General features: G+C 53.6%; 1 protein-coding gene across 2 annotated transcripts in view; it reads right to left on the reverse strand.

Moving 5' to 3' along the window:
• Positions 1-15937, reverse strand: part of STARD10 (StAR related lipid transfer domain containing 10) — a 40018-nt gene extending 24081 nt beyond the window's left edge. The window contains exons 1-2 of one of the 2 annotated variants that reach the window (XM_032258870.1): positions 14516-15937; positions 2664-2983 (exon numbers count right to left, since the gene is read on the reverse strand). In XM_032258870.1, the coding sequence (XP_032114761.1) occupies positions 2664-2870 (207 nt within the window). In that variant the 5' untranslated portion in view covers positions 2871-2983; positions 14516-15937. Of the gene's footprint in view, positions 1-2663; positions 2984-3330; positions 4030-14515 lie in introns of those variants that run through there. The other variant, XM_032258869.1, reaches the window with a different exon arrangement.
• Between the last annotated feature and the right edge of the window lie 5208 nt (positions 15938-21145).

Below are 21145 nucleotides of genomic sequence, written 5' to 3' on the forward strand. Positions count from 1 at the left end.
ATAACATCACTCACTCAGCCTGTTTCTTTGTAATGTGGAGACAAGGCAAGATTACTACTGCCCCAGACTAGCCTCAGGGTAAATTAGATGAGGGGGAGAAATGCTTGGCTCAGAGCAGGGGCTCTCATTATCAGAAATGGGATTATCTGCATGGAACCTGGGAGTCCTGGAATCTTGGGGATGGGAAGATTAGAGGCCTCCATCCATCTCCCAGAGCTCCAACTAGCTATGCTGAGAGGATCAGGAATGGGGAGCTGGCACCTTGGGGTGCCCATTACCAAGGTCCCAGCCTCCTTCCTAAATCTGCGCTCTGCTCACCCCCTCTCCCTGCCCTCTCTCCATTGTGGGGAGCAAAACTGGGGAGGCAGTCTGCAGGGAGAGGCAAGGAAGGAGGACTAGGCCAAGAGGTTGGGTTCCAGGCCCAGTTCTACTGAGACAGCTGTGTGACCCTAGGCAGGTCCCTGCCCCTCTGTGAGCCCCAGTATCCTCGCCTGCATCTCAGGGGCAAGAGGGGTATGACATAGGGATTACCAAGGGCCCTTTGGCACCTCCAACATCTGCTTAGTCTGAAAGAAAAGGAAAGTTGGGTCCTGGCTGCCCAGGGGGGTATATGCCTGTCCAGAAGATAATAGCCCAATTTTTCCAAGTCCCCACCACCCACAAGGAAGGCCACCAGACAAGTCTGATCTGGCCACGAGCGGTCTGTTGCAGTCAGCCTGGCCCCTAGACCCACCAATTCTAGGCCTGGGCTGGGCGGCGTTTATTCATTAACCAAGCCAGATGGAGGAGGTAGCTCCGCCCTATTGACACAGAGGGTGGGAGCACTGGCCTCTGCTCAGACCCCTCCTCCCCTGACTTTCTAGAGTGCCAGCTTCATGGGGAAACTACACTTCTCCCCCAGTGTGTACTGCCAGCCTGAAGCCTTTTGAAGGTCACAATCAGGCTCTTGTGAACTCCCTTGCTCACCTTTCATTCAGTTTGTTCCTTCGTTCTTTCCTTCCGCTTCCCTTCTACAATATCCTGCTAAATCTGTGTTGGATACTGGGTGGCAAAGAGGACAGAACCTGAGAGGTTGAGGCAGGCGGATCACTTGAGGTCAGGAGTTTGAGATCAGTCTGCCCGATATGGTGAAACCCTGACTCTACTATATATACAACAATTAGCTGGGCGTGGTGGTGTGCACCTGTAGTCCCAGCTACTCAGGAGGGTGAGGCAGGAGAATCGCTTGAACCCGGGAGGTGGAGGCTGCAGTGAGCTGAGAACTCACCACTGCACTTCAGCCTGGGCAACAGAGCAAGGCTTCTAAAAAAAAAAAAAAAAAATGGGACATGCCAGCTGCCTTCCCCTTCCCTGCGCCTCAGGCTTAGACACAAGTCAGGGTCCTGAGCTCTGGGCAGTGAATCCCAAAACGGGAGACTCACATGGAAACTCTGAGGCAAAAGATAGTCAGATGGCCAAGGTGCAGACAGTCAGAGGGGAGAAGGTAAGGCAGGAAGAGAGAAGCAGAAAATTGTGTGGGGATGGACAGAACTATATATAAATGATTAAGACAAAGTGAAACAGAAGGGCTCAGGGTCAGAGGTGAAAGGTCAGACCTCTCAGGCCCTGGTGTGAGGCCAAGATACACGCCTGAACTAAGTCTGAGACCAGGTCCCAGGCAGAAGGGGAAGATGGACTCCTCCACATTTCCAGGAGGATGGAAGAAAGGAGAAGGCAAAGAAGACAGAGGCGAAGGGCACAGCCTACTACCAGGAGCCCACTGCAGGGAGACCTACCAGCCCTGGAAATGTAGCACCCACAGCAATCCCACATGTGTTGGGGGCGGCTACTGAGGCCTCTAAACCAGAGTCTTCACCAGCCCCTGCCCCATCTGGTCCCCTGGGGGAGGTGGGTTCCCAGGGTCTCAAACCCCAAGCCTGCCCTGCAAAGAGGAGAATTGTGGAGTTGGGAGGAAGAGGGAAGATAGCTGTGAGCAGCAGATGTGTCTGCAACTGCCTCCTATGTTGGCTTCCCTTGACCCCAGCCCCCTTCCACCCTTCCTCCCCTAGCCCACTTACAGCCTGGCTCTGTGCAAGGCTGGGGCATCGGAGCCCTGCCTTCAGGATCTGCCAGCCACAATCCTGAGTCCCTGCAGGAGGCTCAGGGAGCAGCCAGGGAGGGAGGGAAGGTAAAGAGCAAGAGCAGAGCATTAGGCAGGAAGGAATCAGGTCCTGGGCACCCTAGGGCGAAGAAAGCAGGGAAGGAGACCTGCTCAGGCTAAGAGAACCAGGAATCAGAAAGAGAAGGGCCCAGTCTCCCACTTGGGATAACTCAAGTCAGGAAACAGGTGCAGGCTTCCCAGGCAGAGGGCTCCCTAAGGGAGACCACTCTCCTAGATGGGCCTGGGAGCAGCCCAGCTCCCTGGAGCAGGCAGGCGCATGCAGAAGCCTGAGTTCCAGCTGAGAGAGCCACGGTGAGTCAATCCTGCTCTCCAGGCCTCAGCTGGCCCATCTGTGTGATGGGGCTTGGCCCAGCCGACTGTGCCTCCTCCCGGTCCCTGGCAGGAGACTTTCTCTGGGCTCAGAAGCATAGCCGGGTGTCTGTAGCCCAGAGAGAGGACCAGGAGACTCCGGGAGAGGCAGTAAGGGTGCAGTGGAGGCTGCAGGTATAGCGGGCAACCCTACCTTGATCTTGTGCAGCGTCCGATCCATCTCCACAGCCTGCACCCACACAGACACGCCAGCCTTGCTGTAGGTCAGGTTCCAGCCCACCTCGGCCTCACACTCTGACCGGAAGCTGCGGAAGTCTTGGTCATCGGGCACCTGGACACTCTCTCGGCCCAGGACCGGCCGAGGCCCCTGGGGCTCTGTGGAGGCCGCCGGCTTCTCCATGGGAAGTGTGGGGAGGCCCAGGGCCCTGGTTCTAGTCCGGCTTTCCTAGGTCCTCCGCGGAGGCTCCGACAACGTCGACGCGGCTGCAGATGCTGACGCCACCTTCCTGGGACCTGCAAGACCGGTTTGAGGACGGGAATCAGTGCGCTGGGGGCGCGGGTGGGGCTGTCCGGGGTCCTGGCGGGTGGAGAGCTCGAGAGAGGCAGAGGCTGGCCCCGGGGAAGGGCAGACCGGCGCTGGACAGCCTCGGGGGCCCCCTCCCAAGTAGTGCCCCAGACCCCCTGGGGCAGGCGTGGGGACTGCGTATGGGGCGCGGTGGCCCGCGGGCGCCCGTCGGGATCCGAGGGGAGGGACGGTGCGGCAGCGCCCACGGAGCGACCTGCTCAACTAACTCGCAGCGGCGCTGCGCGGGGCGCGGGGCGCGGGGCAGGAGGGGCGCCCTCCGGGCCGGGCTGCTCACCTGTGCCCGACGCTCCGCCGGGGCCCGCCGGGGCCGGGGTGCGAGCGCCGCCGCCGCAGCTGCCCGGGCGACCCGGGGCCGCGCGGGGGCTCTGGGGGAGGAGCAGTGGGTCCCGTCGCCCGGCCCCGCCCCGGGCCCCCGCCCCGCGCGCCCCTCCGGCTAGGCTGGGGGCTCAGGGGCTCGGCGGCCACGGCTCGGGATTTTCCAGGCTGCGGAGGTGAAGCTGACGGAGCTCCGAGCCCCGCCCCGCCCCGCCCCGCAGGGTCCTAGCGCCAGCCCCAGCCGCCCCGGGAGGGGACCCGGCGCCCGAGGGGCCAGTCCTCAGCGGGGACCGGGGACGGGGTGAGGAGAGGCCGAGAGAGTGGGCTCTGCGAGGAAGGGCCACGAGGTGCTAGAAGAGGAATTCTGGAAGTTAACCGTGAACCCCTTCTCTCCACCACCTCCCATATTCACAGGTACACACCTCTACAACAACCTACAGTATTTACACACAGGCACGCTGTCCCCAGAACAACCCAGAGATGCCCCCACGCAATACCCCAGAGATCCAAAGATGGGCACACACCCCCATGACAATCAAGAGACTAACTCGCAGGGATGACAGCCCCACAGCAGCTCAGAGATGCCCACAGCTTGCATCCCCCACCAAGCCAGAGGCACACCACGCCTACACACACCCAACCCCATTCCCAGTGGGATGTGCAAACCCAGCAGGAAGCCCATCCAACCCACAAGGCTCAAGGTTCACAGGCTGGCCAGACATGGGCAAAATCTCCTCCCCAGTCTTACTCCTACCTGGGAGCTTGAACTGGGACTCCCTCCGGCCCCACACTCTGGGCCTTGGCCACCAGCACCCCTTCTCAGCATGCACACACGCGCATGTACACACACATACACATACACACACGCACGCACAGACGCACGCCTCCTATGGACTAGACGAGGCTCTCTAGAGCATCTGGCCTAGAGCTCTGGGCTCCCTTACCTCCCCAGGCAGAGTTGCCCAGAGCTCCATAGCTACCTGCACCAGCCCTCCTGCCATCCCTTCCAGCCTAGGAGGCTCCCCCCTGTCCCCTGGGTCCTAGTGCCAGCTCTACCTCCATCTGCTCTGTGTGAACTGTGGCCACTAGCTCAACTTCTCTGAGGCCAGCCCAGGGTGAGTGTGGCAGTCTGTCCCAATGACTATGGTGAGCTCCTGTGGATGAGCAACTAACAGGGCCCAACAAGAACCCATCACTTAGCCAGTGTCAGTGAGTCCACGGTCATCCTGACCAGCACGAGGATCTCAGCCTCCTCCCACCTCCATTCCTGTCTGTGCCCCGCTGCCTCCTCCTCTCTGGCCCTTAGTTTTCCACTTACAGACGGAGGGAATCAGAATGGATAACCCTAAGCTGCCTCCTAGCCTCACAAGCCTAGAGCTCTAGGATGGAACAGCTTTTCTTAAATGTGCTAAGAAAAAAACGAGGAGTCGAGGATTTGTCACGGTGCTTCACAAATAGAGGTGTTTCTTCCTGAAGTGCTTAAAGCGCCACGGAGATGTTTGTAAATTAGGCCACATTTTTAAAATGAGTGGGGGTGAGCAGGGAGGAGCCATGGTGGCAAGCGACCCCGAAGGGCATCCTATAAAGTGAATCCTGGACAGTGTGCTGCAGGTCCTCATGAGGCCTGTGTGAATGGCCTTAGATCTCCAGGCCTCCCATCTGCAGTGTGGGAGGCACAGTCAGATAATCACCCCATCCCTTCTAAACCACACTCCTGAAAAGTGTCTGGGAATGAGTGGGTGGCTGGGGGCTGGCTCTGGGCTCAGGACGCCCAGGCTGTGACTCTCTGCTATCTACCTCCTCTGCCTCTAGCCCGATTCTAGGCAGATCACTGCCCCTCCCCAGGCCTCAGCAGTGGACACCCAGGCAGAGTGGTTGTCAGATAAAACCCAAAGGGAACCCCAGTAGAGCCAAAGCCAGCTTTGCTTTGAGAACTGTATCCTCTTGGATCTGCCATGAGGAAAAGAGGTGGCAGAACTTGCCTGGTGGCTCCTGCCTTTTTAGGGCCACACATAATAAGACACATCTCAGCAGACAGTAGGCACCAGAGCAGCAAACCTCTCATACCCACCATCCAGTCCAGGATGAAAAAGACAAGGCCTAGTGACAGGAGGCAGCAGTGAGGGCAGTCTGATAGAAGGACTTCCCCACCCTAGAGAGCTGCCAGAGAGATAAAAACTCAGGGAGATGCAGATGGCAAGAGCCAAACCATCACTCAGATCCAAACACAGAAGAGCCAAGACTCTTTTGGATCTTGGGTCAGTAAATGTGGGCGACCTGGCACTCCTGGGCTCCAGCAGCCATGCCCTGGGCTCATCCCTGGCTCCTAGGTTTAGGCCAAGCTACCTCACCAGCAGGTGGGTAGAAGGGTAGCACCTCATTCTACTCATCATTAATTTACCTTTGCAAATGCCACCCCTCCCAGGAATTTCAGTATCTCTGGTTCTGGGTCTCATGAAAACCTCTCATATATGACAAAGCCGATTCATATCCTTCTCAAAACACCCCTGAACAGCGGAGAAGGGCCCCATATGCTCCAGAGCAAAAGAATGAGCCCAGAAGGGCTGGAGGGGCCCTGGAAGAGGACTCTGGAGAGGACCCACAGCCTGGCAGCACAAAGGGTCTGTGGAGCTGGGTTCAAATCCTGGCCCTATCATTTCCTAGCTGTGTCAACCAGAAGCCGGTGACAGGCCTTCTCTGAGCCTCAGGTTCCTCATCTGGAATAATAATACCTACCTTTCCTCTGAGAATTGTGGCAGGGAAAAGAGTTGTATATGTGCCAGTTTCACCTCCAGATAAGTAACTAAAAATATAACTGGTGAGGGTGGGTGGGGCAGGGAGGAATACACTGCCCAAAAATACATGGTTCCAACAAAAAGTGTTAAGGTAACATCTTGACATGATGGTTGGCAAGATTTGATTCTCATGGAAGATTAAACAATGGAAAGAGTTTTGGCAAAGCTCTGCCCACTGCAGTCCCCTGCCCCAGATCAGGGTCCCTCCACAGGAAGTGGATCGAGGTGCCTCTCTGAGCCCCCAGGCCAGACTCCAGATCTGGCTGCTCTCTGGGTCCCAGTTCCAGAATGGGGCATCACAGACAGCAGGAGCCAGAGTAGGTATAGAAGGTGAGACTGTGTACGAGCAGGCGCTTGGCAAACTGAGAAGCAGTGTGGGAATGTGAAGCATCATTACGCAGGGCACTGGGCAGGCCAGGATCTCACACGTGCACCTCGCAGACAGAGTAGCTGAGGTTGTGGGAGGCACAGGAGCACTCCTGCATCATACAGCAAATCAGAAGCCATAAGGGGACTCTAGTAACTTGGGACTGACCTAGAGTCCTGGAATGAGGGAAGGCAGCACTTGGAAAGAGTCACATCAGACTTTTTGCTCACTGCTGTTGGAGGAGGAGTCAGAGCACCTGCCTGGAGTCAGCCACCCCATGACCTGGTCCCTGACACTCCCCTCAACTCCCCATAGCAGAACTAAAGACCCCTCAGACTAAGGGCATCTGCCCCCCCCCCCCCCCCCCCCAAAACAAAAAAAAACCCCCCCCCCCCAGGGGCCATCCCCCCCCCCCCCCCCGGTACAAATAGAGACACAAAGCTCCTGCTAGCAGGGACAAATCGGAAATAAGTACCTAGGGGCTGGGTGCAGTGGCTCACGCCTGTAATCCCAGCACTCTGGGAGGCCAGTGCGGGTGGATCACCTGAGGTCAGGAATTCGAGACCAGCCTGGCCAACATGGTGAAACCCATCTCTACTAGAAATACAAAAATTAGCCAGGCATAGTGGCACACACCTGTAGTCCCAGCTACTAAGGAGGCTGAGGCTGAAGCAGGAGAGTCACTTGAACCCGGGAGGTAGAGGTTGCAGTGAGCAGAGATTGGGCTACTGCACACCAGCCTGGGCGATAGAGAAAGACTGTCTCAAAAAAAGAAAAGAAAAGACCAAAAAAAAAAAAAAGAAGAAGAAGAAGAAGAAAAGAAAAAAAAGGAATAAGAACCTAGGAAGGTCTCTCAGCTCTTAACCTGAGGCTCCTGCTCCTCCCACTCCCATTACATACCGCACCTCCCACTTGCCTGCTGGTGACCTTGACACAGTCACTGCCCTCTCTCAGCCTCAAGAGTCAGCCTCCCTTGGTGCCTCCCCAACCTGCCCAGTGTCCTGGACAATGAGGAGCAGGAAAGTCTAGCCTTGCTCCAGGGCGCCCACCCCTACTCACCATCTAGTCAGACAGATGATGGCTGCCTTGATCTCCCTTCTGGGAGATGAGAGGGTCCCACCCGTACCCCTTTCCCCCACCCCCTCCTCAGGGGTAACCCTGCCTGCCAGTTTTGATGGGGCAAATTCCTAAGTTGTCCAGGGCAACAAGGCAGTGTCCTGGGGCACTGTTCTAGAAGATTAGGCAGTGACCTGTGTGATGTCACCCAGGAAGCAGGGCATGGAGGAGAGGTTCCAGAGACCCTTAGAAGGGTGCGGCGGGCCAGGTGTGGTGGCTCACGCTTGTAATCCCAGCACTTTGGGAAGCCAAAGCAGGCAGACTGCTTAAGTCCAGGAACTCAAGACCTGGCTGGGCAACATGGTGAAAACCCGTCTCTATTAAAAATTTTAAAATTAGCTGGGCTTGGTGGTGCACGCCTGAGGTCCCAGCTACTCGGAAGGCTGAGGTGAGAGGATGGCTTGAGTCTGGGAGGTCAAGGCTGCAGTGAGCTGAAATGGTACCAGAGCACTCCAGTTAAAAAAAAATGTGGCGGGGCACGGCGGCTCAAGCCTGTAATCCCAGCACTTTGGGAGGCTGAGGCGGGTGGATCATGAGGTCAAGAGATCGAGACCATCCTGGTCAACATGGTGAAACCCCGTCTCTACTAAAAATACAAAACATTAGCTGGGCATGGTGGCGCGTGCCTGTAATCCCAGCTACTCAGGAGGTTGAGGCAGGAGAATTGCCTGAACCCAGGAGGTGGAGGTTACGGTGAGCCGAGATCGTGCCATTGCACTCCAGCCTGGGTAACAAGAGTGAAACTCCGTCTCAAAAAAAACAAAAAATGTGCAGCACCAAGAGGCCCCCAGGGCTGGCGTGGCCTTGAGAGGGATGTGTCCTTCACAGTGGTAGTAGGTGCTCCATCCCAGGCCCACCTGGAGCCGGATCTAAGTGTTTGCCCAGGGCGGGTCTCATACCCTTGCTGGGCTTCACTGAGCAAACAGCCCGCACCTGCCTTTGGGGAGCTGCTGGAGCCTCAGGAGCCACACTGTAGTGCACAGCCTCAAAGTCAGTGCGGGTCAGGGTCACCCCACCCACACTCCGCCTGATATCCTGTCACAGTCCCACATGAAGCACTCCACCTCGGTATGACACAGGGCCAGCTCTATGCAGGTACACACACTTGGTCATGCCGGACCACACACAGCACCAAAGTGGAATTGCCAGATAAAATACAAGATGACAGCGGGACACGGTGCCTCACACCTGTAATCACACCTATGACTCCAGTGCTTTGAGGTGCTAAGGTGGGAAGACTGCTTGAGGTCAGGAGTTCAAGACCAGCCTGGGAAACAGTGAGATGCCGTCTCTGCAAAAAATTTAAAACTTGGCTGGGCATGGTGGCATAGGCTGGTAGTTCAAGCTGCTAAGTAGGAGGCTGAGATAGGAGGACCACTTGAGTCCAGGAGTTCGAGGCTGCAGTGAGCTATGATCGCACTACTGCACTCTAGCCTGGGTGACAGAGCAAGACCCTCTGTCAAAAAGAAAGACAACTGACACACAGTGAGGCTAAGTAACTTGTCCCAGACCACACACCACTAAGTAAGCAGTTTTAACCCAGGCGGCCTGGCTCCCTAGCCCAAGCCATTATACAAGACCACTGAGCAGGGAACTTTGTGGCATCTGTCCTGCTTCCTCTTCCATCCTTCTCCCCACCCCATCCTCTGATCCCAGCACCTCTGAACCCTGGGAGCTGCCCCCTGGGCCTTGCAGGGGCCGCTGCCTCCCCTATGCTCAGGGGAGGGAAAAGTCTAGTTGCAGTCCCTACCACCACCACTACGCACGACTTCAGAGTTGACAGAGTCCCCAGCAGGCAGGGAGGCCTCTTGACAGGAGAACAGGCCTAGAGAGAGCCAGAGCCTTGTCAGAGGTGGGCAGGGCCCGGAGCAGAACGAGGCGGACTCCCCTTTGGGAGGGCCCCAGGCCCGGATGACCACGCCCCCCTCTGCCTGCTGGGTCCTCCCGCTGTTGATGTCTATCGGAAACTCAGTTCGATTGTGGGGTCGATGCGTTGTTCCAAAAGCCATGGAGTTTCCTGTCAGAGGCGCCTGATCCAACTGCCTGACTCCAGGCCCTCCCTTCAGCTCTGTGCTCAGGCCAGGTGGGGGTGAGGCATCGGTGTGTCATGTCTGCAGGAAGGACAAGGCTGTCTAGGCCTTCCTCCACCCAGGTGGGCAGAACTCCAGCCCTGGGACCACAGCTCATTTTCTGGCACCCCACACAACTTCCTTCTTTTGGTTTCTTCTCCTTTTTTATCTCAAAGTTGGGCCCTCAGTGTCCTGACTCAGGACAGTTTTCACCTCCTGGAACTGGCGGGGTCTCTAGGGAGGGCTCAGGGTCACCCCTCGGGTGATGGGAGAGGTTGGGGGGCCGGCCCCAAAACCTACCATAGGCTGTTAATGTTCCCGAGGAAGGGGGTCCTCTGGGAGGCTTTGCGGCCTGGGTGCTGCGGGCCTGCTCGCAGAGCCTGGACCTACCCAGAGACATGGCATGGCCCCAGGTATAGCCCAGCTTCCATACCAAGGGACCACACGCTGGGACACCTGGGGTAGGGTCTTCTCTTGCTGGGCCTCATTTTCCTCATCTGTCCAAAGGGGCTAATGCTCCCTGCCTGCCCTTCTGCCTGAGGGGGTTGCGAAGGTGAGACAGAGTGTGACAGGTGCCTGCTGTGGCCCAGTGCCTCTCCCTAGAGAGGGTGTGCAGAGCTGTGTGTGAGTGACAGCTTACACACCACTGTGACCTGGGTGCTGGTATGTGCATTCCCTAGGAGCACAAGTGACCGAAGTCTGTGTGGGAGCTCGGTGTGGCTGTGTGGCACTGCAAGGTTTCTCAGTGTGGGTGAGCCAGTGCTCTGGGTGTAGGATTACCAGATTTAGCAAATATTTGGGATGTACTTATAGTAAAAATGTATTTGTTGCTTATCTGAAATTCTAACTGTACTAGGTGTCCTGCTTTTTTTTCTTTTTTTTTTTGAGGTGGAGTCTCGCTCTGTTGACCAGGCTGGAGTGCAATGGTACGATCTTGGCTCACCACAACCTCCGCCTCCTGGGTTCAAATGATTCTTCTGTCTCAGCCTTCAGAGTAGCTGGGAGATTCCTGACCTTGTGATCTGTCTGCCTCAGCCTCCCAAAGTGTTGGGATTACAGGCATGAGCCACTGTATCCGGCCCATTTTTTTTTTTAAAACAAGATCTTGCTTTGTTGCCCAGGCTGGAGTACTGTGGTATAATCACAGCACGCTGCAGCCTTGATTTCTGGGGCTCAAGTGGTCCTCTCTCCTCAGCCGCCTGCGAAGCTGGGACCACAAGTATGCACCACCACACCCAGCTAACTTTTAATTTTTTGTAGAGATGGGGTCTCCCCAGGCTGGTCTCAAACTTCTGGTCTCAAGCAATCTCCTGCCTTGGCCTCCCAAAGTGCTGGGATTATAGGTGTGAGCCATTGTGCCTGGCCTCAGTTGTCCCATGTAAGTTGGGTAGACTAATAGAATTTCTGTCATGACAATGAGGATGAAGTGAGTTAGTCCCATGGAGTGCTTGGTACAGTGCTTGGCACACAGTGAGTGCTCAATAAATGCCACAGCTGCTATCAGTTCTCAGTCCCGAGCTTCCTTCCCCCGGGTCTGGCGTCCGTCTCTGAGGCCTGGCCTCTGTCCTGCACCTTTGTTCCTCAATCTGGAGGCAATGCTTTCTTTCTCCCAACTGGGTTAACCTAGAGCCTGGAGTGTTGAGAGGGAAGCGGAGGTGGCTGAAATGACATGTTGTCCCCCTCCCTCACCCCCAATCCAAGCAGAGCTGCAAAAGGCCTGCTTTCAATAGCATTTGCTCCTTGCCCCACACAGCCCCTCCTCAGTGTCTGACAGCTGCACACCAGGACAGCAGCGAGGCACAGGGGGTCTGGCCATGTCTAGCCAGAGAGCAGCACAGCACTGAGATGCCCACATTCCAGGGGCTGGCTCCCAGGACCACATGAGGACTGGTGTGGGCAGAATTCTCTAGGGGCTCTGTCCGAGAATGGGGCTGAAGGCTCTGCCCTGGGTCAGGGGTCCAAACCCACACCCAGAACAGGCCTGCAGCAGGTTCAGCTTCCATGGGCACTGCTGTCGGGGACTCCTGCCAACCACTGCTTCCTGCCCTGAGTCCCTGGTGTCCTGGGTCAGCAGGTATCTCCACAGGCTTCCCGGGGGAAGGCTGCCTCTTTCAGCACCTTCTAAATTTAGGGCTTGGGCTCCATGACTCACTCCTGAGTCTGCTTTGCTCCCCTCCTCCGGGAGTGCGCTCCCACGGGATCTGCGTCCTCTGCTGCCTCAGCCTGATGACAGCCCACAGTCCTGCAGCAGCCACACACACGCCAAGGAGAGCTCCTGGCCCCACTCTCCGCAGGCCGGCCAGGCGCTATACTCTCCTTCCCTTACCTCTCCATCTTCCCAACCCTCCCTGCAAACCAGAGCCCACCCAGGTAGCCACATTGGGAGCTGGCTCCAAGCAGGACTATGAGGGTCGTGGGGGGTGGAGAGGTGGAGTCAACCCCTGCCCCCTGTAGCATGGCTGTGGGCAGAGCCCTCACCTGAAGTCAGGAGGCTTAGGCTTGCGTTCTGGACCAGACTCACTCTCACCTTGCTGTGGGGCTCTCAGTGAGTTCTTGGCCTCTCTGGGCTTCTCTTTCCTCCTCTATAAACAAGGAGTTTGAACCAGACTTCTATTAGGGAGGCTTGAAGCAGAGCTGAAGTGAGCACAGGGCCAGACCTCCATCTACTAACAAGGTGGGGCAGAGGAGGTATCTGATGTCAGGCCCTGTTTCTCACCCAGGCACCCCTCTTCCCCTAGCCCCTGCTCCATGAGGGGAAACGAGGACCAACAACCTGCTGTTAACATTCTTGGACTTCTGCATGCAGGGAGGAAGCTCATGCACAACCCCATGCCCTGAAGGGGCTGGAAAGAGCCAGGGTCTTGTTCTGGTCTGACTGTCCAGGGCTGTGACATGCAGCTTGGAGTAAAAATCATCTTAACTCTTGGCCTCAGCATGTGGGGAAGAGAATCATGTGCGTGTGCAGATGGAAACACCCCAGACATTTCTCCTCTGCCAGGTTCCCAGTACTGGAGGAGGAGATGGGGACATGGGTCCCCCGCTTGACTTCCAGAAATGCTGGCACCCAGGGGAGGGTATGGAGGTATCTGGAGACGGTCAGACCTGGGGCTGCTGCTTCTCTGCCCCTGCATGACTCTAGGAGAACCCCATCTGCGACCTGCCTCAACCTGTGTTCACAAGTAACAGTTACTGAATGCTTACCATGGGCCTGGTACTGTTCTATGTATTTAACAGGTCTTAACTCATTTAATTTATAGGTAAACTCTGAGACAGTCCCAAGGCTTAGCATTCTCACTTTAGAGACAGTTTGAGGCTCAGAGAGGGGCAGGGACTCACCCGGGGTTACAGTCTTAAGTCACTGGGAAGGCTGCTTAAAAGCCAGGTCTGAGGGCAATCCTGGCTTCCATTTGCTACCCCGAGGTAGTCCTTCTCAGAGTATACATTAGACACTAAATAAATGATGAAGATGTTTGATTACTGCCATGTAATGGAAAGATCCCTGTCCTAGTCCAGTTCTACCCCAACTCCCTGTGTGTCCTTAAGAGAGTCCTCCTCTGGCCGGGCACAGTGGCTCATGCCTATAATCCCAGCACTTTGGGAGGCTGAGGTGGATGGATCACCTGAGGTCAGGAGTTTGAGACCAGCCTGGCCAACATGGTGAAACGCTGTCTCTACTAAAAATACAAAAAATTCACCAGGCGTGGTGGTAGGCACCTGTAATCCTAGCTACTCCAGAGGCTGAGGCAGGAGAATCACTTGAACCCAGGAGGCGAAGGTTGCAGTGAGCCGAGATCATGCTGTTGCACTCCAGCCCAGGCAAGAAAAGCAAAACTCGGTCTTAAATAAATAAATAAATACAAAGAAAGTCCTTTTCCCTCTTTAGCCTTACTTTCTCTGGCTAAAAAACAGAATGATAAGTGAAGGCCCAGTAAATGCTTGGAGGTAGATTTTGGATTCACCACCAGGCATCAAATTATCTTGGATATCTTGAAGGATCTTGAATTTCTATTTCATTCATTCATTCATTTTGAGATGGAGTCTCGCTCTGTTGTCCAGGCTGGAGTGCAATGGCACGATCTTGGCTCACTGCAACCTCCTCTGCCTCCCAGGTTCAAGTAATTTTCCTGCCTCAGCCTCCCAAATAGCTGGGATTACAGGCACCTGCCACCATGCCCGGCTAATTTTTTTTGTATTTTTAGTAAAGATAGGGTTTCATCATGTTGGCCAGGCTAGTTTTGAACTCTTGACCTCATGATCCGCCTGCCTCAGCCTCCCAAAGTGCTGGGATTACAGGCATGTGCCACCGCACCCAGCCTTGGATTTCTATTTCTACAAATACCTGCCTTTCATGACTTGCCTGGGGAGGCCCAATCTGTAATGAGACCTCAGGGTCTCCCAGCACTTCCCCCAACCTACCCCCAAAACCTCTAAGAGCACTCTAGAGAGAATGAGCTGCATACAGCCCAGCTCCACTGCTCCAAGGGGCAGAGAAAAGTCCCCTTTCCTGGGGGCAGCTGCATGATCCTGCAGGTGCCATGGTGTGCCTAGGTGCCACCTCGCTTCACCTGGCTGGGGGAGAGGCTCCAACTGCCTCAGCTCAATGAACATCACTTCCTCTTCTCATCGCCCAGGCCAATCCAGGCATCACCTCAGCTCCACTCCCCAAATGGAGCCACCTGAGTACCCAGTTCCTTCTGGGCTTAGAAACAGAGTCCACTGTCTTCCCACTCCTATGCATTCAGAGTCTGTTCCCTTAGTACTGCCCCCTCACCTGTCACACCTGGGCTCTTGCCTTACCTGGGCCACTGTCCTGAGAAGCAGAATCTGTACAGCTCCAGCAACACTCTCCTCTTCCTCCAGAATTCTCCAGATCCTCCTCAGCTTCCTGCCTCTGGTGGTCATCTCAACAGAGCAGGGTCTTCCTCCATCAGGTCAAGGTGGAAGTAGGAGAAGGATTGGGAACAGGGACTCCCCTAGGTTCTCAGGGTACAGTCAGTCTACCTAAGCCTATCCAACAAAGACACTGACCCCTGAAGTAGAGGGAAGGGCTCCAGACCCAAAGGCAGGAGGATTAGGCTTTATCTCTTGCTCACAGACTGCTGAGACCTGGGGCAAGCCCCTGCCCCTCGTGGGGCCCTCAGTTTTGCAATCTGCAGAATGAGGAAATGGGTTCCTCAATCTACAATCATCCGACTATAATAATCTTTTACCTTTATATACTGCGTGGGTAAATTCCTGAAACTAAGCTGCTTTCACCCCTGGATCTCACTTGATGTTCCCAACAGCCTGTCGCCATTGACAAACGAGAAAGCTCAGGTCCAAGGGAACAAAATTACCCAAAGTCGCACGGCAAGCTGGAGGCAGAGCCTGGGCACCAGTCCTTGAATCCTAATCCTTCTCTGGCCCTTTACCCTCTGTGATGCTGGGACTCTGTGCGACTTCCTCTAACCTATTGTCCCATTTGTAAAACGACTGTTGTGAGGACTGAATTAGGAGAGGCGATGAGGAGGGTCATTCTTTGCAAATCATAAAAGAAAGGACCAGAGAACGATGACTGGACCGTTAGGTTACTATTTATTACTGTTATCTTCGCTATGGCGCCCCCACGTGTCGATCCCGAGAAGCTCGGCTTGCGCAGGCGCTCTTTGGTGTTTACGAAGGCCTCGAGGCCCGGCTTTTGCGCGTGCGCTTCTCGCCCGGGACCGCCCCGAGGTTTCCATGCCGGAATATGGGCGGCTCTGCTTCGCTCCCTCTGGTGGTTGTCGCCCCTCTGTCACCACGGCTCCCAGGGTCCTTTGTCGGCTCCACTTTCATTGAGACGTCTCCACAGCCCTACAGCGGCGGCGATCTGAGGAGAGGGAGGAGGAAACACGGCGCTCCCGGCATCGTCCTCACCGGGGACTCCAGCATCTCAGTCACCGTTTCACTAAGCCCCAGGTGCAGGTTCTGGCATCCATCATGGCAAACTGGAGACCGTGGTGAATTCCTTCGGAATGGCGCGCGCATTGCCACATGGGAACTGTAGTTCATGGCTAGGACCTTTTCGGGGCTGGGCTGCTTAAAAACTACATTTCTCAGGAGCTCAAGAGTCAGACTGACAGAAAGGGGGCTTGCAGCATATTGGGAGATGGAGTTTGGGGAAGGTCGTGGGTTCGTGCTGGCAGGGGAACAGTGAGGCAATGGAGCCAAGTACTCTGAGTCTGGGCCTCTGGGTTCGAGTTGGGCAGAAGTTACACAGTAGCTCTCATAGGAGCGGAGTAAACATTGTTGCAGCTGTGTTTTAGAAAGAATACTACTTATTAGTTGTGTGATCTGGGCGATCAGGACAAACGTCCCTTTATCTTTTTTATTTATTTATTTTTTGAGACAGGATCTCTCTCTGTCTCCCAGGCTGAAGTGCAGTGGCTCCAGAACTGCTGGCCTCCTGCCTCACCCTCCCAAAGTGCTGGGATTACAGGCGTGAGCCATCAGTCCTGGCCAGATGCCCTTTTATCAACTACAGTGGACCTTAAGGTTAAAGAAGCAAACATTACCTACCTACGAGTGGAGGGTTCAGGACCCAGCTGACATGGTAACTTCTTAAATTTCTACTGCTACCAGAAAAGCCACACTCTTACTAAACCCCTAGCAATAGGAGCTATCAGGCAAATTGTCAGACTCTTCTTAACTGGGATTTACACCCCAGACCACTACAACACTGATTGACAGAGGACATGCCTTACAAACATTCTTTCCTGATAAGCAACTGCAAACCTCAAGGCAGTTTCAGCAAGCTCGTAGAGACTGCACACAAACTGTCTTTGTGTCCTATAGTTCACCTGTTGATGCAAAGAGCCAAATTCCACCTCATTTTAATGCAAAAACCCCATCCCAAAGTGAACATGGAATGTATGTTACATGTTTACTCATTGCACATGCATTCACCTCCCCTCATAAATATGTATAGCTTTTCCCCAAACCTGCTGAATATGTATGATTATTGTAAAATACAGAGTGTGTGAGGCATAAAAACCAGCCTGCCCTTTCCCTCTACAAACAGAGAGCACCTCTGTTACATGCAGGAGACTTGTCTCTTCTCAGTTTGCAAATTGATGCCACTAATGAAACTGCCCTGATGACATCTCCCTCTGGTCGACTCACAAGTTCCTTAACTTGGTGTGTTCATAACTGACTTTTTTTTTTTTTTTTTAGCTGACTCTTTGGTTGGAGGGCAGCTACTCCTCACTGGGCCAGGTTCGTCTTCACCCACTGCCCACAAACAGCGTCACATCGAATCGGCCGTTTTTCACATAGATCAACGCCCTAAAACCTTAGAAAGCTGGAAGGATTTCAGGGTGGGGGAAAACTGGGCCTGATTTGCTCCGCCCCTCATCCCTGTCTCTTTGACAAGGGGTTGGGCCTCAAGGTAGAAGCTGTAGAGGAGGTCCCCCCTTTCTACCCCTTTTCCTGATCCGAGCTGTGGTGATCTCCTACTACCTTGAAGACTTTCTAGTCAGTTTCCCCGAACCTCCTCCTCCCCAGTCTCAATCTCTTTTGTGCCTTGGGAATTTCACAGCCACCTCTCTTCACTGATTCTGGTGGCTTTCTCCTGGGGTCAGCCGAGAGCTCTGCAGAGTGGCAGGCTGTCGCTGGTCTGCTGCGGGGAGGGTGGGTGATACTGTGAGAGGAAGCTTCCCTGTGGCTGTGCCTGGTTTTCCTTCTAACACTTCTTGAAACCTAACACTTCAACAGAGGGTCTAACTTCTTTGTGAGGGGATCCTCTTGCCACTTCATCCCAATCCACCTCTGCTACGTCTCATATCAAATAAATTTGTATTCCTTTTATTCACATAACTTTGACCTGTCTTTTTTTTTTTTTTTTTTTTTTTTTTGAGATGGAGTCTCACTCTGTCGCCCAGGCTGGAGTGCAGTGGTGCAATATCGGCTCACTGCAACCTCTGCCTCCTGGGTTCAAGCAATTCTCTGCCTCAGCACCCCGAAGTAGCTGGGATTACAGGCGCCCACCACCACACCCAGCTAATTTTTGTCTCTTTAGTAGAGACAGGGTTTCGCCATCTTGGCCAGGCTGGTCTTGAACTCTTGACCTTGTAATCCACCTGCCTTGGCCTCGCAAAGTGTTGGGATTACAGGTGTGAGCCACCATGCCTGGCCAACCTGGCTTCTTTTAAAATAATATGGGATCATCTTCCCTTCTCTTGGCCATTTCTTCCTTCCTTTCTTTTTCTTTTTCTTTTTTTTTTTTTTTTTTTGAGACGGAGTTTTTCTCTGTCACCCAGGCAGAGTGCAGTGGCATGATCATATATATATCAGCACGATCATATATCTATCAGATGGAGTTTCGCTCTTGTTGCCGAGGCTGGAGTGCAATGGCGCGATCTTGGCTCACGGCAACCTCCGCCTCCTGGGTTCTAGCAATTCTCCTGCCAAGTAGCTGGGATTACAGGCAGATACCACCATGCCCAGCTAATTTTGTATTTTTAGTAGAGATGGAGTTTCTCCATGTTGATCAGGCTGGTCACAAACTCCCAACCTCAGGTGATCTGCCTGCCTCAGCCTCTTAAAGTGCTGAGATTATAGGTGTGAGCCACCATGCCTGGCCCCACGTTAGCCAATATTGAATGATGCTTGATTCTCCCCTTGGAGGGAGGAACAGTATAATTTCAGTTAACTCCATCCCAAACACTGTTCCTCCTTTAAGTTGTCAACCTAAATAACAGAGAGGCTCTTTAAAAGAAAATGATGTTTATTTGGGAATAGAACATTGCAGTGGGAATACACATGCCATAGAAACCAGTGCATATTCAGGGAGGTAAAGAAAGACAGGTTTTCAAAGGAAAAAAATGAGGAAGATTGTATAATTGTTTTGAAATAATTATGCTTGGCTACAGAGATCAGGTGACACCAGTCTGGGGTTGGCCAGGCAGTTGCTGGGCAGATTTCCTCACAGAAGTTTTTGCTTTTTTTTTTTTGGTAGAAGGTTGCAGTGGCTTTTGTACCAGGTTGTGGTTTTTATAGTCTTTTGTGATTGTCTTTCTTTCCTTTCTTTCTTTTTGTTTTTTTTGAGACAGAGTCTGGCTCTGTTGCCCAGGCTGGAGGACAAGTGGCACGATCTTGGCTCACTGCAACCTCGACCTCCTGGATTCAAGCAATTCTCCTGCATCAGCCTCCAGAGTAGCTGGTATTACAGGTGTGTACGACCATGCCTGGCTAGTTTTTGTATTTTTGTGGAGACAGGGTTCTGCCATGTTGGCCAGGCTGGTCTTGAACTCTTGACCTCAAGTGATCCGCCTGCCTTGGATTCCCAAAGTGCTGGGATAACAGGTGTGAGCCACCGAACCTGGCCTGTGATTGTTTTTCGTTTTTTTTTTATTTTGAGACTAAGTTTCACTCTTGTTGCCCAGGCTGGAGTGTAATGGCACCATCTCAGCTTACTGCAACGTCGTCCGCCTCCTGAGTTCAAGTGATTCCCCTGCCTCAACCTCCTGAGTAGCTGGGACTACAGGTGTGTGCCACTACAGCTGGCTAACTTTTTTGTATTTTTAGTAGAGATGGGGTTTCACCATTTTGGACAGGTTAATCTCTCAAGTGATCCACCTGCCTCGGCCTCCCAAAGTGCTGGGATTACAGGCGTGAGCCACCACCCCTGGCCTGTGATTGTTTTTCTTGAGAGGCATATAAGCATGAGAATTCTCTCTTCATGTCCTTCCCTGGCTCTACTTGTCAGGGTTTTTTTTTTTTTTTTTTTAAGTTAATTAATTAAGCTGCTAAGTTCTAGGTTAATTTGTATTAATAAAATTATTAAAATTAATTAATTTTTTGGAAATAGGGTCTTACTCTGTCGCCCAGGCTGGAGTGCAGTGGCGAGATCTTGGCTCACTGCAACTTCTGCCGCCTAGGCTCAAGTGATCCCCTCAGCCTCCTGAGCAGCTGGAACTACAGGTACGCGCCCCACCTAATTTTATAATTTTGTAGAGACATGGTCTTGCCATGTTGCCCAGGCTTGTCTTGAACTCCTGGGGTCAAGCAGTCCTCCCACCTTGGTCTCCTAAAGTGCTGGGATTATAGATGTGAGCCACGGCACGTAGCCTTGTATTTTTTTTTTTTTTTTGAGACGGAGTTTCACTCATGTTACCCAGGCTGGAGTGCAATGGCGTGACCTCGGCTCACCGCAACCTCCGCCTCCTGGGTTCAGGCAATTCTCCTGCCTCAGCCTCCTGAGTAGCTGGGATTACAGGCACGCACCACCATGCCCAGCTAATTTTTTGTAGTTTTAGTAGAGACGGGGTTTCACCATGTTGACCAGGATGGTCTTGATCTCTTGACCTTGTGATCCACCCGCCTCGGCCTCCCAAAGTGCTGGGATTACAGGCTTGAGCCACCGCGCCCGGCCAGCCTTGTATTTTTTGAGACATAGTCCCGCTCTGTCACCAGGCTGGAGTGCAGTGGCGTGATCTCGGCTCACTGCAACCTCCGCCTCCCAGGTTCAAGCTATTCTCCTGCCTCAGCCTCCCGAGCAACTGGGACTACAGGCGCCTGCCACCATGCCCAGCTAATTTTTGTATTTTTAGTAGAGACAGGGGTTCACTATGTTGGCCAGAATGGTCTTCATCTCCTGACCTTGTGATCTTCCCACTTCGGCCTCCCAAAGTGCTGAGATTAAGCTGTTTTTTGTTTTTTTTTTTAAATATTAGTGACTCCGTTGTTGTTGTTGTTGTTGTTGAGACAGGCTTTCCCTTTGTTGCCCAGGTCAGAGTGCAGTGGCACGATCAGGGCTTACTGCAGTCTCAACCTCCTGGATTCAAGTGAATCAACCTCAACCTCCCAAAGTGCTGGGATTACAGGTGTGAGCCACCACTCCAGGCCAAGTGACTCCATTTTGATTCTGGCAACTTTCACAAAAGTAACAGTGAACAATGAGTGCATGTGGTATGCACACAAGGTCAGGGCGTGCTGAGACCCCATTAGAGACTGCTGTAGTCTGAATGCTGGTAACCCCCCAAAATCCATACACTGGAACCTGATACCCAGTGCAACAGTATTCAGATGTGGGGCTTCTGGGGAGTGATTAAGTCATGAGGGTTCCACACTCATGAATGGAATTCGTGCCCTAATCAAAGAGGCTCCAGGGAGCTTCCCAGGCCTCTTCTACCATGTGAGAACAGAGAGAGAAGGCATCGTCTTTGAGGCAAAGAGCAGGTCCCCACCAGACACTGAATCTGTTGGTGCCTTGATCTTGGACTTCCCAGCCTCCAGAAAGGTGAGCAATAAATTCCTCTTGTTTATAAGTTACCCACTCTAAGGTGTTTCGTTATAGTAGCCCAAACAAAGACAGCTACAGATGAACCCACTTTCCCCATATGGATGTTTTTTTTTTTTTTTTGAGAGATGGAGTTTCACTCATGTTACCCAGGCTGGAGTGCAATGGCG

The sequence above is a fragment of the Sapajus apella genome, unplaced genomic scaffold (genome assembly GCF_009761245.1).
Source record: "Sapajus apella isolate SASKATOON/1434 unplaced genomic scaffold, GSC_monkey_1.0 scaffold106, whole genome shotgun sequence".
Taxonomy (NCBI): domain Eukaryota; kingdom Metazoa; phylum Chordata; class Mammalia; order Primates; family Cebidae; genus Sapajus; species Sapajus apella.